Source organism: Neophocaena asiaeorientalis, unplaced genomic scaffold (assembly GCF_003031525.2).
Source record: "Neophocaena asiaeorientalis asiaeorientalis breed wild unplaced genomic scaffold, Neophocaena_asiaeorientalis_V1.1 scaffold174, whole genome shotgun sequence".
In the NCBI taxonomy this organism is placed as follows: domain Eukaryota; kingdom Metazoa; phylum Chordata; class Mammalia; order Artiodactyla; family Phocoenidae; genus Neophocaena; species Neophocaena asiaeorientalis.
Window position 1 is genome coordinate 3,191,558 of NW_020174922.1, and position 17,791 is coordinate 3,209,348.

The 17,791-nt window shown below is 38.7% G+C and overlaps 2 protein-coding genes across 6 annotated transcripts in view; one reads left to right on the forward strand and one right to left on the reverse strand.

Moving 5' to 3' along the window:
- The window catches only part of PSIP1 (PC4 and SRSF1 interacting protein 1), a 37,691-nt gene extending 37,224 nt beyond the window's left edge, over window positions 1–467 (reverse strand). For all 5 annotated transcript variants that reach the window (XM_024760461.1, XM_024760462.1, XM_024760463.1 and 2 more), the window contains exon 1: window positions 38–467. The gene's annotated coding sequence lies outside the window, so the exon portion shown is untranslated. The remainder of the gene's footprint in view (window positions 1–37) is intronic.
- LOC112410068 (translation initiation factor IF-2-like) overlaps window positions 1–17,791 on the forward strand; it is a 40,457-nt gene that overhangs the window by 116 nt on the left and 22,550 nt on the right. Inside the window, exon 2 of the mRNA XM_024760456.1 lies at window positions 3–344. Coding sequence (XP_024616224.1) covers window positions 3–344 — 342 coding nt within the window. The remainder of the gene's footprint in view (window positions 1–2; window positions 345–17,791) is intronic.

Below are 17,791 nucleotides of genomic sequence, written 5' to 3' on the forward strand. Positions count from 1 at the left end.
AGGGGGGGGGCGGGGCGAGTCCCCGCCGCCCGCTCACCTGCCGGGGCCGCGGGCGCTGAGGCTGCGGTGGCCGGCCGGCCGCCTCTGCCCGCGTCCACGCAAGCCACCTGCGCCACCAGCTGCCGCAGAGGCGTCTCAACGTCTCCGAATAGCAACCGCGCCGCCGCTGCCGCCGCCGTCGCTGCGCTGCTCCCGCGCGGCTCCCGCTCGGCGCCCGCTAGCACTGGGGCGGGACCAACTGCTAGCCGACGGAGGGGGGATAACGCAACACCCGCCGAAGGTATGTGGCTTCGAAACGGGACTTCAGGAGATCCTAGATCCCCAAGTTCGCTTTTTCCTAACAGGTGCAGCCTGATGGAGAGAGATAAGAGTGAGAAGGAACAAAGAAGGGGGAGCAAACAGCTTGGCCCGCTGTGGCTCCCCCCTGCGGTTTGCGGAGTGGTCGGGCCCGGCCCGCCCCTGCTGGCTGCTCTGCGTGTGTGTATTTGTATGTGTACTGTATGTAAAAGGCGGGGAGGGAGGAAACGATTGTTGTGGACGGGGTTTGGGGGCGGGTATACGGGCCTCCAGCCCTTGGCTGTGTGTTGGAGAGAATCTGGCAGCCTAAGCTGCATGTTCTTGCATCGTTTCCCAGGGTGGAGAGGTTTTTAATGCTGCACTTGCGCGGTTTGCACCATCCAAAAAAGAACTGTACAAAAACCCATAGATGAAATCGGAGCATGAGGCGGTTGCACGGGTGTGCAGCTTGTAGGCCTCTTAAACCTTGCTGAAGGGGCCCTGCAGTCTCCTTTTCCTTGAAACTGTAATATGAGAAAGCCCCATTTATTTTCTTTTAAATTTAAAGCACCAAGAACTATTAAGAAATATGCAGTCCTGACGAATGCAAAACGTGCAGTATAGAAAACAATGATAGGAAAGCATAAGCCTTTTTGATAGGATGTGGGTTTGGGCCCATACTGTATTTTAAATGCATCTAAATTTTATTTCCCTAGTAGAATGGTAGCTTGTAGGTAGTACAGTGTTAAGTGCTGCTAAACCTCAAATGTTTATCTCTCAAAATAATCTTCAAGGGATTTCTAAAATTATTTTTTTATCCTGTAGCCAGTACATTTTTTAATGTGTTGGTAGTTATTAGTAGCCTTCTGATGTGAATTGATCCTTTAATATTTTTACTGTACCAGAATTACATCACCAGAATTGTCTTATTTAACCATTAACGTTCACCCAGTTTCCCAATAAATGTAGCAAAGAAAGCATTTTGAAAAGTAATAAAAGCTGATCTTAAATTGTGTTTCATCCTTCACTGAGTCCCCTCCCAAAGTACCTAGTGTGTCAAGCACTCTTATGTGCTAGGGATACAACCATGAACAGCAAGCACAGACACTTCCCATTTAAAACTGAACAAAAATATGAAAAAAGAAAAAAAATATAAAAATAAATAATAGTATGTAGCTCATACTCCTTTAAACGAAGGACTCACAAATAAATCAAGCAAAGCTTAACATTGAATAGGTAAAAATTGAGAATTTTTTGAAAGAGATACACATAGGCCTTTAAAAAGAATGAAAGAAGACATTCGCAATGCAAAACGTCTTGCAAGGAGACTGACTCATACCTCAGCAATATGCAAAGAGTTCCAAGTGCTGCAAAAAGAGAAATTGACTAGCATTTCTCTAGGGAAGGGTTGGAGAAATGTCTTGAAGCTTTTCATCGTGAATTTGAATTTGATAAGATGTATACTAGAGAGCTACTATAGGTTGCTGAGCAACAAAGGTAAAGATGATTCTTTAAAAAGTTATTCTTGCTTGCTACAAAGTAGATGACAGTAGAAAGAGGCTGGAGATTACTGTTGTACTCCTTAAGTGACTGGTTTCTGGATGAGACTGTTGACTATGAAAAGGGGAAGGAAGGGCACAGCTAAGTACACAAAGGAATAATTGTCAGTTAGTCATAAATAGTGCACAGGAAAAGTGGAGAAAGATGTATTGAAGAAAATTCCAAGCACTGAGTAGGAGAGACCAAGGCATCATCCAGCAACCATTTCTTGTGTACCTCCTTTGTTCTAAACCCAGTAAAGCTTTGCAACTCCAAGTGTGGTCCAGGGGCTTCACCTGGGAGCTTGTTAGAAGAAACGCAGCCCCTTGCCAGAACTGCTAATCAGAATCTGCATTTTAACAAGATCCCCAGATGATTCTTATGCATATTCAAGTTTGAGAAACTACTGCTGTACAAGATACTACAGGCCATAGGAACTCAAAATCAAGTAGGGAAGACAGATATATATTAATAGATAAATTATAATTAATGTTAAAAGATAACTTTTTATTAGTGCTTAATGATGGTACCAACATGTAAAATTATTGGGAGTGGGGAGGTCCTCAGAAAAGGAATGGAAATAGAGGGAAAATGAAAAAGCATTGATGTTTTAGTGTTAGTATTTTAAAAGAAAAAAAGTACAAACTTAGCTCTTGCTATCTTTAAGTTTCGGCAGTTTCTATTTTTGATAGTCTGTAGACAATGGGCGATACCCTTTAAACAATAAGTCAAAGCAAAACAGGTGGTAGTTTAAGCCTCTAGAGAACAAAAGCCCAGGATCCCTGGGAGCAGCAGTTCCAGAGCGGAGGGGGAGGGGAGAGGAGAGAGGAGAGGGAGGCGCGAGTGTTGGGCTCATCAGAGCCCCTTGGAGAGCTTTTCAGAACTACTGTGAGCTTGTGCTCTTCTCTAGCCAAGCTCGAAGCACCCCTCCCCCACAGTCAGCCTTCTTAGTGGGGATGCCAGGAAAAGTATAGCAAGATAGAGATTAGAGGAGCAATGAAGGGAGTTGTAAGGAGAAAATACAATTTCCAAAACAACTGAAGCAAGGGGGAGGGGGAAAGGAGATCTAAATGAATTGAGGGAGGAGCTTGACTTACAGTCTCTCATTTAATCCAGGTGTTACTATCCCCATTTTACAAAAGAGAAAACAGGCTCACAGAATTTGAGCAACTTGCCCCAAATCATACATCTACTCGAGTGGCCAAGGCAACGGTCCCCCAAGTCTGTTCTCAAGTCCCCGCCTTTGTGTGATCCCACACCACCTCTAGGTGGAGCAGGGGGCCAGCAGCACTGTGTAATTAGAAAAAGATGCTGGAAGTAAAAGCAGCCCAGCACTCTTCCACCTTCTGTCTTTGCACTTGAAAGTATTCCCAGCTTCAAATTTCCTGACCGCCTCCCTCTGCCCCACCCGATTCACAGCGTGTCCTACCACAAGACCATTCTGTTTAACTCCTTCTAGTCCTAGAGGACTCAACCCAAAAATCTCCTCTCGAAAGACTTCTGACCTCATCTCACTGTGACATAATTTCTTAATTACAATCTTTCTGACTAGTCTTTAAACTACTTAGAAGAAGGCACTATCTTAGTGATCAGTGCCTGGCATTCGCAGGCACTCAATAAAATTTGTCTCAATAAATATTTGTTAAATAAATGAGAGGAAGGGGCAGGTGAAAAACTCTGACAGGGTCTCCATTATCCTTTAAGCCGAGAAAGCAGATACAAAGACACTTGAGAGTACTTAATTTGTTTTGACTTTGTGAAATTTTCATGTGCTTAAAGGCTAACCCTTTAAAAGCACTGACATTTCTCATTGACTACAAATACATTCATTCTAACCATTTTAATGGAAATCATTCTAAGTAAGAGTTGATACTTATCCCCCAAATTTAACAATGATAATCCCTTCCTTCACATCTTTTACATATAATGTGCATAATTCCCCACACTAATACACAGTATTAGTAACACAACTTAAACGTATTGGTATGAGCAGCAATTACTGAACTGTTGGGGTTTTTTTAACATCTTTATTGGAGTATAATTGCTTTACAATGGTGTGTTAGTTTCTGCTGTATAACAAAGTGAATCAGCTATATGTATACATATATCTCCATATCCCCTCCTTTTCGCGTCTCCCTCCCACCCCTCTAGATGGTCACAAAGCACTGAGCTGATCACCCGGTGTGATGCAGCTGCTTCCCACTAGCTATCTATTTTACATTTAGTAGTGTATATATATATCAATGCTACTCTCTCACTTTGTCCCAGCTTACCCTTCCCCCTGCCCGTATCAAGTTCATCCTCTACATCTGCGTCTGTATTCCTGTCCTGCCGCTAGGTTCGTCAGAGCCATTTTTTCTTTCTTTTTTTTTAGATTCCATGTATATGTGTTAGCATACGGTATTTGTTTTCCTTTTTCTCACTTACTTCACTCTGTATGACAGACTCTAGGTCCATCCACCTCACTACAAATAACTCAATTTTGTTTCTTTTTATGGCTGAGTAATATTCCATTGTACATATGTGCCACATCTTCTTTGTCCATTCATCTGTCGATGGACACTTAGGTTGCTTCCATGTCCTGGCTATTGTAAATAGTGCTGCAATGAACATTGTGGTACATGACTCTTTTTGAATTGTGGTTTTCTCAGGGTATATGCCCAGTAGTGGGATTGCTGGGTCATATGGTATGAACTGTTTCCTTACATGTGATATTTTAAGCCTCGTGGTGGGGAAGTTAGCAAGAATATGGGGAAGATAAAGAACATTAATCAAAGAGCTAGTTCAGTTAGAGATGTCATAAATCTGGTCTAAGCCTAGCTTTCTCTGGAAGTCAAAAGTATTTGGAACTTTGGTCCTTAAGAGGGGCAAAACTAAGATGTACTAGTTTGTGAGGTAGTGACTAGATTTATCAATGAGGAGAGTCATTCTCAGACACAAAGGATAAGATAAGCATCAATGAGTCTGGATGGTCATTAGAACAGCTGGAAAGAATTTTGTCATTTCATTCCATTATATACACAGAATCATACAGTATGTAACCTTTTCAGATGGGCTTTTTCCATTCATGTTAATGTTTTTGAAATCCATTCAAAACATTGTTCCATGTATCAGTGGTGCATTGCTTTTTATATCTGAGTAGATTCCATTGTGTAGATGTACACAGTTTTTTTTAGACATTCACCTATTGAAAGATATTTTGGCTTTTCCAGATAGTGGCCATTACAAATAAAACTGTTATGAACATGCATGTGTAGTTTTTATGTAGGTATAAGTTTTAATTCCTCTGGGATACATGCCCAGGAGTGCAATTACTGGGTCATAAGTAGTTGCATACTTAGTTTTTTGGGGTTTTTAAAATATTTATTTATTCACTTATATTATTTATTTGGCTGCACCAGGTCTTAGTTGCAGCACGTGGCATCTTTAGTTGCAGCATGCAGGATCTAGTTCCCTGACCAGGGATAGAACCGGGGCCCCCTGCATTGGGAGCACGGAGTCTTAACCACTGGACCACCAGGGAAGTCTCTATACTTAGTTTTTTAAGAAACTCTTTTCCAGGGTGGCTATATCATTTTATATTCCCACCAATAATAAATGCATAAGAGATCTAGTTTTTTCACACCTTTTCCACCATTTGGAATTGTCACTATTTTTTCTTTTCACTGTTCTAATAGGTCAATGGTCTTAATTTCCAGCTCTCTAATAATTAGTGATATTAAGCATCTTTTCATGTGCTTATTTACCATCTGCGTTATCTGTTTGGTGAAATGTCTCTTCATGTCCTTTGCCCATCTTCTAAGTGGATTGCTTTTTTCACTGTTGAATTTTGAGCATTCTTTATATATTCCAGATAAGAATCCTTTGTCAGATGTGATTTGCAAATATTTTCTTCCAGTCAGTAGCTTGTCTTTTCAACTTTACCAGATCTTTTACCAACTAAAAGTTGTTAATTTTGGTTTATCAATTTTTTATTTATCAACTTTTTTTCTTTCGTGGATGATGCTTTTGCTGTCGTGTCTTTACCAAGCCTTAGGTTCCCAAGATTTTTCTCCTGTGTTTTCTTGTAAAAGTTTTATAATTTAACATCTTATATTTAAATCTATGATCCATTTGAGTTAATTTTTAGGTAAGGTTTGAGGCTTTTCTTTTCTTTTTTTTTCTTTTTTTGTCTATGGATATCCAAATCTTCCAGCACCTTTGCTGAAACTACCCTTGTTTCATTGACTTGCCTTTTTACCTCTGTTGAAAATCACTTTGCCATACTAGTGTGGGCTTATTTCTCTATTTTGTTTAACTGATCATCGTGTCTTTCTGTCTGAGCCACAATCTTGATTACTGAAATGCTAACACACTGTCATGATTACTGATGCTCTATAATAAATCATACAATCAGGTAGAATGATTCCTTCTACTTTCTTCTTGTTTCTTAAGTTTTTTTTTCTGGCAATTCTGGTTTCTTGCTTTTCCATAAGAATTTTAGAATAAGCTTGTCTCTATCTATTTAAAAATCTTCCTGGTATTTGATAAGAATTATGTTAAATTTATACATCAATTTGGGGAGATTTGATATCTTCAGTAAGTTGAGTCTTCTAATCCATGAACACAGTATGTCTCTCCACTAATTTAGATCATCTTTAATTTTTTCATTAGCATTTTTCATTTTCAGCCTACAAACCCCATATATGGTTTGTTAGATTTACAGTTAAGTATTTAATTTTTTGGTGCTATTGTAATTTTAATTTCACTGTCCATGTGTTCATTGCTGGTATATAGAATTGATTTTTGTATGTTTATCCTATATTTTGAGACCTTCCTGAACTCACTTATTAGTTTTAGGAAAAAAAAATTGTGATAGATTTCGATGGATTTTCTACATAAACAATTATGTTACCTGTAAATAGGGACAAAGAATGCACTTCATATGATTTCAGTTCTTTTACATTTTTTGAGGATTGTTTTATGGTACAGGATATGGTCTAACTTGTATATGTTCCAAGGGTGCTTGAAAAGACTGTATATTCTGCTTTTGTTAGGTAGAATATTCAATAAATGTCCATTATATCCTGCTGGTTGATGGCATTGTTGAGTTCTTGTATATACTTCATTATTTTCTGTCTAGTTGTCCTAACAATTGTTGAGAGAGAAATGAAGTCGCCAATGATAGTTGTGGCTTTCTTTCTTTTTTCAGTTCTATCAGTTTCTGCTTCATATATTTTATAGCTCTGTTGTTTGGTGACTATACATTTAGCATTGCTATGTTTTCCTGATTGATGGACCCTTTTATTATTACTTTTAAAAATATAAATTAAATTAATTAATTTACTTATTTGGATGTGCTGGGTCCTAGTTGCAACCAGCAGGCTCATTAGTTGAAGCATGCATGTGGGATCTAGTTTCCTGACCAGGGATCAAACCCAGGTGCCCTGCATTGGGAGCATGGAGTCTTAACCACTGTACCACCAGGGAAGTCCCAGACCCTTTTATTATTGTTTAATGATTCTTCCTGTCTCTGGTATTATTATTATTATTATTTTTTTGCTTAGAAGTCTACTTTATCTGATATTAATATAGCTATTCCTGCTTTCTTTTAATAAATGTTTTCATGGTATGAATTTTCCAGCTTTTTGCTAACATGTTTTTATATTTGAAGTGTGTTTCTTATAGGCAGCAGATAGTTGGGTCATGTTTTTTAATCCATGCTGCCAATCTCTGTCTTTTAATTACAGTATTTAGATCACTTACATTTAATGTAACTATTGATAGGTTAGGGCTTAATCCTGACATTTTACATATTTTTTGTTTTTTGTCCTCTTTGTTTCCTTTTCTATACCTTCCTGTAGTTTCTTTTAACTTTTGTTACAATTCCATTTTGATTTACCCATAGTGTTTTTGAGTATATTTCTTTGTATAAATTTTTTAGTTTTTGTTCTAGTTATTACATTATATGTACGTAATTTATCACAGACTACTTCTGTTGACATGCTACCAGTTTGAGTGAAGTATAGAAAAGTTCCTTTGCTGTCCACCATTTATTATATGATTGTCCCCGTGCCTTTCTCCACACCATTGTCTCCCTAAGAAGTGTCCTTCAATAACTCTCTGCTTATTCACCATTCTCCTTCTCTTGAAAGTCCAAACCTTGTTATACCTCTTAGGTCTCATTTTTAGCCTCGTCATCTATTCTAAAATCCCATATTTACTACTTTCTGTAGTACTCACTTTTAAATTAACATATTGTCTGAGTTTAAAATGCTTTCAGACTTAGTTGACAGAAACTCTGTTGTAGTAGCTTATACAAAAGAAGTTAAGAGATAGATGCTGACACTGCAGCTGGATGACTTTAGGACCAATGTGTCTTCAATTCACTTGACCTTTTCCTTATATTGGCTGGTCTACTTATAAGCAGATGATTGCTGTCTGGGAACCACATCTGAATTTTAGATAGGAAGAAAGGGCATAGGATGAAGGGATAGGCTAACCAGGTCCATCTCTTTTTAGTTAGAAAACAGAAGCTCTCCCAAAAGTCACACCCAGCAGACTTATTTTGTCTCATTGGACAGAATTCATATCTACTCCTGGCTGGAAAGTACAAGTGAGAAAGGGGTTGTGAATAGGAATTCAATTAACAAAACAATGATGTCTGACGTACATATGCATAAGTATCTATGTAATCCATTTGGGTAAATCTTATGTCTCCCTAATTAGTTTGTAAGGTATTTAAGATCAGAGATCTAATCAGAGTTTGTCATTTTGTACTTCATACCAGACAACTGTAAGTGTCCTCCTAGTTTCATATATCTCTGCTACAAACAACAAATAGGGTTCTTAAATGGGGGTTTAAAACCAAACATAATTATTTCAGAATTTTTCAGTGAGCTCAGTTTCTTCTGAAATTAATAGCTTCTTCAGTCAGGGAAGGAGAACTACTATGAGATATAGGACAAGAGTTTCTTTTTCCTTTTTTTTTTTTTTTTTTTTTTTTTTTTTTTTACCAGCGGCCATGGCTCACAGGCCCAGCCGCTCCGTGGCATGTGGGATCCTCCCGGACCGGGGCACGAACCCGTGTCCCCTGCATCAGCAGGCAGACTCTCAACCACTGCGCCACCAGGGAAGCCCTCTTTTTCTTTTTTAATAGCAAGTAGAAATTCTTGTGGGAAGAACTGGAGAAGTGAAGGTCCAAGAGGTATACTGGAAGATTAGAGAGACAGTAACCAGCAAGTCAATCTGAGAAATCAAGCAAGTCCAGCTGCCAAAATAGACTTGTATGTGGAAGGCTTATGGGGAGATCTATGGGAAGTTGTGCCTCTATTCACCTACCACCTCTGTGGATCATCTCTCAAGCATCTGGTGTTGAGCCTGAGACCAGTGTTGGTCAATGGGGTCAGGAGCTGGGAAGAAGATCCAGGTGTGGACTGAAGGAAAGTGAGGACAAGCTAGACCCTTCTGGTCCTCTATATCTGTCTCTTCCTGCATCTAACCACAATGAACTTCAGAGTAATGGCTGCTGCTTCACTTCCACCTTCCAAATCTATCTCAAATTCTTCTTTTGGCCAACTCTAATTTGGAACCCTCCAGGGAAGGAGATTTGGGGAAATGTAAACTAGCTTAATCAAATCACCACGACTAAGTTAATTTCATAAATGGAAGTTGAATCTTCAATCTCTAGTGCATTAAAATTATCGGAACTTCCCTGGTGGTACAGTGGTTAAGAATCTGCCTGCCAATGCAGGGGACACGGGTTTGAGCACTGGTCCAGGAAGATACCACATGCCACAGAGCAACTAAGCCCGTGTGCCACACCTACTGAAGCCTGCATGCCTAGAGCCCGTGCTCTGCAACAAGAGAGGCCACCACAGCGAGAAGCCCGCGCACTGCAACGAAGAGTAGCCCCTGCTCGCCACAACTGGAGAAAGCCTGCATGCAGCAATGAAGACCCAACGCAGCCAAAAATAAATAAATTAATTAATTAATTTTAAAAAATTGTGTTGCCTGGAGGGCTGGGACTGTATCTAAATTCATTTATTCTGTCCCTTTAGTCCTAGCCAATAATTTGATTCCTAAATTATATGTTGTTCCATTGGTCTCACTATGCAAGATAGTTTTCTTCTGCCCTGGTACCTATCTCCTCAAGGGAAAAAGGAGTCCCTTCTTTGGAATTAGGCTATAGCAGGCTGCCCAGGCAGTCTTGTCTCTTAACTTCTACTAGTCTTTTTTTTTTTATTTTTCTCTTTGTTCTTAAATTTATGTTGGCATTCCTCTTCTATTTCTCTATTCTGGGTATAATTCTTGAACTTTCTCTAGTATATCCAGCTCCTCTCCTGCCTTAACATGTTTATGAACCATTACTTCTAGCTAGTAATTTATCTTTGGGTAATGTAGTTCGCCCATTTTTATTTTAACTAACTAATATATATTCAACTGCAGATATTTATTGAACATCTAAGATATCATCCTAGCCTCCATAGGAGCTCAAAGTACAAAAATATCTATAAAACAAGAGAGGAAGTAAAAAATACCACCATAGAGCAACAAATAAACAACTCTCAGAGTTCAGAGAAGAGAATTGGGTTCTGCCTCCCCATGGGCTCTTTATTTACCTTTTCCAATCAAGAAACTTTGTATAAGATTTCCAGACCTTCATAACATTGCCCCAGTGTTTATATTACAGATCTGTCTGACTTACGATGGGGCAACATCCCGATAAACCCATTGTAAGTTGAAAATATCCTGTCAGAGATGCATTTAATACACATAACCTACTGAATATTGTAGCTTAGCCTAGTCTACCTCAAGCATGCTCAGAACCCTTACATCAGCCTACAGTTGTGCAAAGTCATCTAATACACAGCCTATTTTATAATGAAATGTTGAAAGTCTCATGTAATCTACTGAATACTGTAATGAAAATGAAAAATAGACTGGTTATATAGTCACAGAATGGTTGTTTACACTGGTGAACAGAAGCTCGGTACCACTGCCCAGCATCATGAGAAAATCCAAAGCACATATTACTAGCCCAGGAAAAAAAAATCAAAATTCAAAATCTGAAGTACCACTTCTATTGAATTTGGATCACTTTCACACCACCATAAAGTCAAAAATTGTAAGTGGAACCATCATAAGTTGGGGACCATCTGTATAGCTAGGAACAGTAAAATTAGTTGTTTTAGAGCACAGGATTTAAGCAATGTTAAATAAACAGTGTTGGGAAAAGCTATATAAACATATTCGTAAAGGAAGATAATAATTTTAAACTACATAAAGATAGAAGAAACTGGCTGTGAAAATATAAATGCAGAACTTAGAAAGCTAGGCTATAATGTTATTTCTACTAACTCTATTCAGAAATTGTTTTCCTTTATGCAATGTTTCAAAGACATGGACGTCTGGGATTCAGAATTATTTAGTTTTGCATGAATTTAGTTGAGCTTACTTTTCTCATCATAACATTTGTAGTTTAACAGCATGAGTACACTGGTAGAGGTTTTAGAACATTTTAACCATATGCAACATCATCACTAGAGAAAGCCTGCATGCAGCAATGAAGACCCAACGCAGCCAAAAATAAATAAATTAATTAATTAATTTTAAAAAATTGTGTTGCCTGGAGGGCTGGGACTGTATCTAAATTCATTTATTCTGTCCCTTTAGTCCTAGCCAATAATTTGATTCCTAAATTATATGTTGTTCCATTGGTCTCACTATGCAAGATAGTTTTCTTCTGCCCTGGTACCTATCTCCTCAAGGGAAAAAGGAGTCCCTTCTTTGGAATTAGGCTATAGCAGGCTGCCCAGGCAGTCTTGTCTCTTAACTTCTACTAGTCTTTTTTTTTTTATTTTTCTCTTTGTTCTTAAATTTATGTTGGCATTCCTCTTCTATTTCTCTATTCTGGGTATAATTCTTGAACTTTCTCTAGTATATCCAGCTCCTCTCCTGCCTTAACATGTTTATGAACCATTACTTCTAGCTAGTAATTTATCTTTGGGTAATGTAGTTCGCCCATTTTTATTTTAACTAACTAATATATATTCAACTGCAGATATTTATTGAACATCTAAGATATCATCCTAGCCTCCATAGGAGCTCAAAGTACAAAAATATCTATAAAACAAGAGAGGAAGTAAAAAATACCACCATAGAGCAACAAATAAACAACTCTCAGAGTTCAGAGAAGAGAATTGGGTTCTGCCTCCCCATGGGCTCTTTATTTACCTTTTCCAATCAAGAAACTTTGTATAAGATTTCCAGACCTTCATAACATTGCCCCAGTGTTTATATTACAGATCTGTCTGACTTACGATGGGGCAACATCCCGATAAACCCATTGTAAGTTGAAAATATCCTGTCAGAGATGCATTTAATACACATAACCTACTGAATATTGTAGCTTAGCCTAGTCTACCTCAAGCATGCTCAGAACCCTTACATCAGCCTACAGTTGTGCAAAGTCATCTAATACACAGCCTATTTTATAATGAAATGTTGAAAGTCTCATGTAATCTACTGAATACTGTAATGAAAATGAAAAATAGACTGGTTATATAGTCACAGAATGGTTGTTTACACTGGTGAACAGAAGCTCGGTACCACTGCCCAGCATCATGAGAAAATCCAAAGCACATATTACTAGCCCAGGAAAAAAAAATCAAAATTCAAAATCTGAAGTACCACTTCTACTGAATTTGGATCACTTTCACACCACCATAAAGTCAAAAATTGTAAGTGGAACCATCATAAGTTGGGGACCATCTGTATAGCTAGGAACAGTAAAATTAGTTGTTTTAGAGCACAGGATTTAAGCAATGTTAAATAAACAGTGTTGGGAAAAGCTATATAAACATATTCGTAAAGGAAGATAATAATTTTAAACTACATAAAGATAGAAGAAACTGGCTGTGAAAATATAAATGCAGAACTTAGAAAGCTAGGCTATAATGTTATTTCTACTAACTCTATTCAGAAATTGTTTTCCTTTATGCAATGTTTCAAAGACATGGACGTCTGGGATTCAGAATTATTTAGTTTTGCATGAATTTAGTTGAGCTTACTTTTCTCATCATAACATTTGTAGTTTAACAGCATGAGTACACTGGTAGAGGTTTTAGAACATTTTAACCATATGCAACATCATCACTGTTGAATGCCAGAATACTTTTTTGAGGACTATGCAGATATATAAAATTTCATCTTTTAAATGCAGTTATACATTTCCTCTTTGTATAAAAATTAAATACCATAAACTACTTAGTCTATAGTTATAATTTCACATTAGTATATATGATCGAGAAAGGAAGCATGACCATGCTCATTATAAAGTTCAAGTGTGTATTTATACATACCTAAGGTACAGTTTTCCAAACAGCTGCAAGGCTGAGGAAATGGTCAGAAATGCTGCCCAGGAGTGATGCTGAGAAGCTGTCATGTGTTTTCTTCACTGACATTTTAGGTAAAGGGAAAATTAAGACGTAGAATTAGTTGTGAAGGGGGCAAACTCAGCTTCTTATTCAGTCTAGTCTCTTCAGTCCAGCTTAGATTGGTCAGGCCTCTCAAGTTCAATTCAGTACCCTTTTACCCGCTCCTACTTCTTGCCCCCTGGTTAGAGTAGAACAAAAAAAGGGAAAGAGATGTACTGAATTTTTATCCTTATCTGCTGTTCTAACTTACTACCAATATAGTGCCATAAATCTTTCAAGGGATTTTTCTTCCTGTTTTGGGTTACCTAACAAAAGCCAGCATAGCTACATTTAGAATAACACTTCTTGGGCAATCCCTGGCTGTCCGGTGGTTAGGACTCTGTGCTTCCATGGCAGGGGGCACGGGTTCAATCCCTGGTCGGGGAAAATCCTGCAAGGCTCACAGCCAAAAAAAACCTCAAAACAAACAAACAAGAAAAACACTTCTTTTTTTGTGTGTTAACATGTAACATAAATTTTACCACTTTAACCATCTTAAAGTGTACAGTTCGCTGGCATTAAGTAAATTTACATTGTTGTGCAACCATCACCACTCTGCATCTCCAGAACTCTTTCCTCATCCTAAAATGAACACTTTTTGTCCTAACTTACTCGTAGGAGAGTAGGGTTATTGGGGTAGAGAGGAAATTAGAAAAAAATAGTATATTCTATGTGTTAGTCATGTCCCTGATAGAAAGAGAGTGTGAACAGGAGGATCTTGACCATGGTTAACAGTCTGCCACCAGACATCCTGAACAGACATGTGTAGAGAACAGCTCAGATAATGCACACTTTTCTTTGCTATGGCATCATGTCTTTGATCCCATAGGTGTAACCCTTGGATCTGTTGCGCTGGGTTGAATCTCAGGTGATCTTACAGCGTATTTTTAATCCCTATAGCCTCACATCTCAAACTTGGCCATTCCTTGGGGCCATGAAAACTTTTCTCTACAGTTAAGAAGAGGCTCATGAAGATGAAGCCAAGAAAAAGAGTGATAAGGAAAAGGAAGGCGTTCTCTTAAAGGCACAGAGCAATTGGTTTCAGACATCTATCTACACACTCACTGCCTTGTTACTCTTGGGCCCCACTCTGAATTCTCCTTGGTCTTCTAGACAGGATAGATGGTGGGAGGATAAGACTCTAGGCCTTTTTACTATACCAGCTACATTGAAGGGAATAGGATCAAACAACCCAAAGCAATAGGACATTTCAAGGGAAGGAAATCGCAAAGCTGAAAGAAAACTGAAAAGTCCAAAGGGAATGAAGAAATCAAAAAAGTCCTCCCCAAAGATTCTAAAATAATGATAATGATATAATAATAATAATTTACTATATGCTTATAAAAAAATCCTATGAGGAAGGTGCAATTTGTCCCCCCATTTTAAAATTATTATTATTATTATTTTTTGCAGTACGTGGGCCTCCCACTGCTGTGGCCTCTCCCGTTGCGGAGCACAGGCTCCGGACGCGCAGGCTCAGCGGCCATGGCTCACGGGCCCAGCCGCTCCGCGGCATGTGGGATCTTCCCGCACCGGATCAGGAACCCATGTCCCCTGTGTCAGCAGGCGGACTCTCAACCACTGCGCCACCAGGGAAGCCGCTGTCCCCCCATTTTTAATGAAAAAACGAAGGCATGGAGAGGATAAGTAACTGTATTCAACTCATTCATTCCACTAATACTTACCTGTTTGAGGAGAGGTACTATGGATACAACACTAAATATAATTGATATGGCCATTCTGCCCTCATGGAATTTATAGTCAATTGGAGGAGACAAACAAAAAGGCAAACAGGCAACTGAATAAAATAATTTCAGATTGAATCAAGTGTTATGAAGGAAACATATGAAGAAGAGGGTGAGTCTGAGACTAATTTAGGCAGGGTAGTGAGGGATGATGTCCTTAGAGATGAGTTTTAAACAGTCCCTTGAAGGAAGAGAAAGAGCTAATCATTCAAAGGATGAAGGAAGAATTCCAGGCAAGATGAATTGCATATGCAAAGAGCTTGGAATATTCCTAAAACTGAAATAAAACCTATTTGGCTGGAGTGTGAAGAGGGGCGTGGGAATAAGGCATTAGATGACATTGAAAGAGTCTAGATCATGTGGGTCTTGTAGACCACAATAAAGACTTTGGGCTTTACTCTTTCTTTTTTATGTATACTGATATACTAACTGCTGTTGGTTCCTGGTACTGGGGTTACAATTGGTTTTTATATTTATCTTCTTTTTTTAACCTGTATTTCTGAAGTTTTTAGAACAAACATATATTACTTATGTAAAAAACATAAATCTTTTTTCTTTTAAAAATTGATGTGATATTATATATTTTCATTTATATGAAATGTCCATCAATGGCAAATCTACAGAAACAGAAGGAACATCAGTGGTTTCCTGGAGTTTGGGTGGGAGTGGGAAGGGACTGGAAACAGGCATGAGGGAAACTTCTGGTGATGAAAATGCTGTAAAACTGGATTATGATGATGGTTGCCCAGATCTGTAAATTTATAAAAAACAAACAAATGTAATTGTACACATACAATGGGTAAATTTTCTGGCATGTAGAATAGACCTTGATAAATCTGAAAAAATGGAAGTGAATACAAACATGGGATGATTTCTAAAACCAGAGACAAAATAAACCACCCACAGAAGGCAAAATAAAAGTTAAGTTGTTCTGGAACCTATAAAGGACCTTAAAACTTTAGCCAAACTTGTACCTTTTTGCAGAACGACCTATGTCTGCTGCTTCAAGCTGCTCTTAATCTATTAGGAGTTGAAGTGAAAGGTAGTAGTGGTATGGGCAAAATATAAGAAAAATGCACTATGAATTATGAGATAAAAATAATAAAATAGGGCTTCCCTGGTGGCACAGTGGTTGAGAGTCTGCCTGCTGATGCAGGGAACGCGGGTTCGTGCCCCAATCTGGGAAGATCCCATATGCCGCAGAGCGGCTGGGCCCGTGGGCCATGGCCGCTGGGCCTGCGCATCCGGAGCCTGTGCTAAGCAACAGGAGGGGCCGCAGCAGTTAGAGGCCCGCGTACCGCAAAAAAAAAATAATAATAATAAAATAAACTACAACAGAAATAGAAATAATAGCTTTGGATATGACCATCAAACTTTAGCTTTGTAAGACAATTCTTTACACGTAAACATTTTTTGCCTGCTTAAAATCTCTTGAACAGCTCCCTCAAAGTTTGTTAACTTTTTGTAGTAAGAATCTCCTTTCTCAAATTAGAATCCCCAAACTTATGTTTCCCAGGCTCTCTGTTCATTGTGAGAGGCTTAGGACTTGTGACCTAAGTTGCACCAGGCACAAGCATTTGCATGAAACTTTGTTTCAGAGGTGAGGACACGGGTAGGGTGGAAAGCAGTTGTTTGTCTGGCAGAGGACAGGAGGCAGAATGTTTCCAAGATGGGTGGTGGTGGAAACTTTCTTACCAGGTCAATTTGGTTTTGGAAGGTTTTTTCCCTTGGGGTTTGGGAGCGTTTTCTGTTTATTTATTGCTGTGTAACAAACTACTTCAAGACTTAGGAGCTTCAAACAACAACTGTGTTATTATTTCTCATAATTCTGTGGGTCAGGAATTTGAACAGGGCACAGAGGCAAAGTTCATATCTATTCCACGTGGTGCCTGCAGGAGGCTGGTCCATCCAAGATGTAAGTGAAACTTACACGTCTGGTGCCTCACGTTGGGTAACTCAGGCTGCTAGAGGCTGGCTGGAAGAGCTCAACATAGGTCACAGAAAACAGGGGGCCTTGTTTCTCACATTTGGTTGGGTTCCTCAGGTCTTCACGATCTAGTCTTGTGCCCTCAACTCTCCATGTGGTTTCTGCATCTGGTTTCTCCCACAGAGTAGCTGGGCTTCTTATAGACAGAGCATAAGAGCAAATGCTGCTAGGCCTTCCCAAAGCTTAGGCTCAGAACTAGCACAGTGTCACCTCATTGCATTCTTTTGGTTAAAATAAGTCACGATAAGATACAAGGCCATTCTAGTTTCAAGGGACGGGGTCTCCACAAGGGTTTGACAACCAAGAAGCATGGTTCATTACAGGCCACCAATGTTAACTATTTACTACACTCAACCTAAAGCCTTCTTCTCCAGTCTTTCAGATTATTCAGTAAACTCTTGCATTAAATATAACAAATACCTTTCTGCTTGGAATATCTAGAGTAAGATTCTGTTGACTGTAGCAAATTCTCAATGCAAATATTTTCTCTATGATTAAAGAAAAAAAAGATCCCAATAACAGTAGCAAGTTTATTTCTCTTCTTCTTACCCCTTCATGTGATTATTCAAATTCCAATATGGTTCCCCCAATTCTTCCACAATTATTTTTAGGGGCCCTTGTGGTTTTTTCAAGTCAAATTCTTCCTCCCTAAAAGACATCAAGCATAGAAGTTTAAAGTTGAGTTTTTCAACCTTTCAAAGAAAGGTTATTCTTATAGTATTTAAAGATGAGTATGAAAAGATCCCTTATTCATTTTACAAATCCAATATAATGCTAACACTAAAACA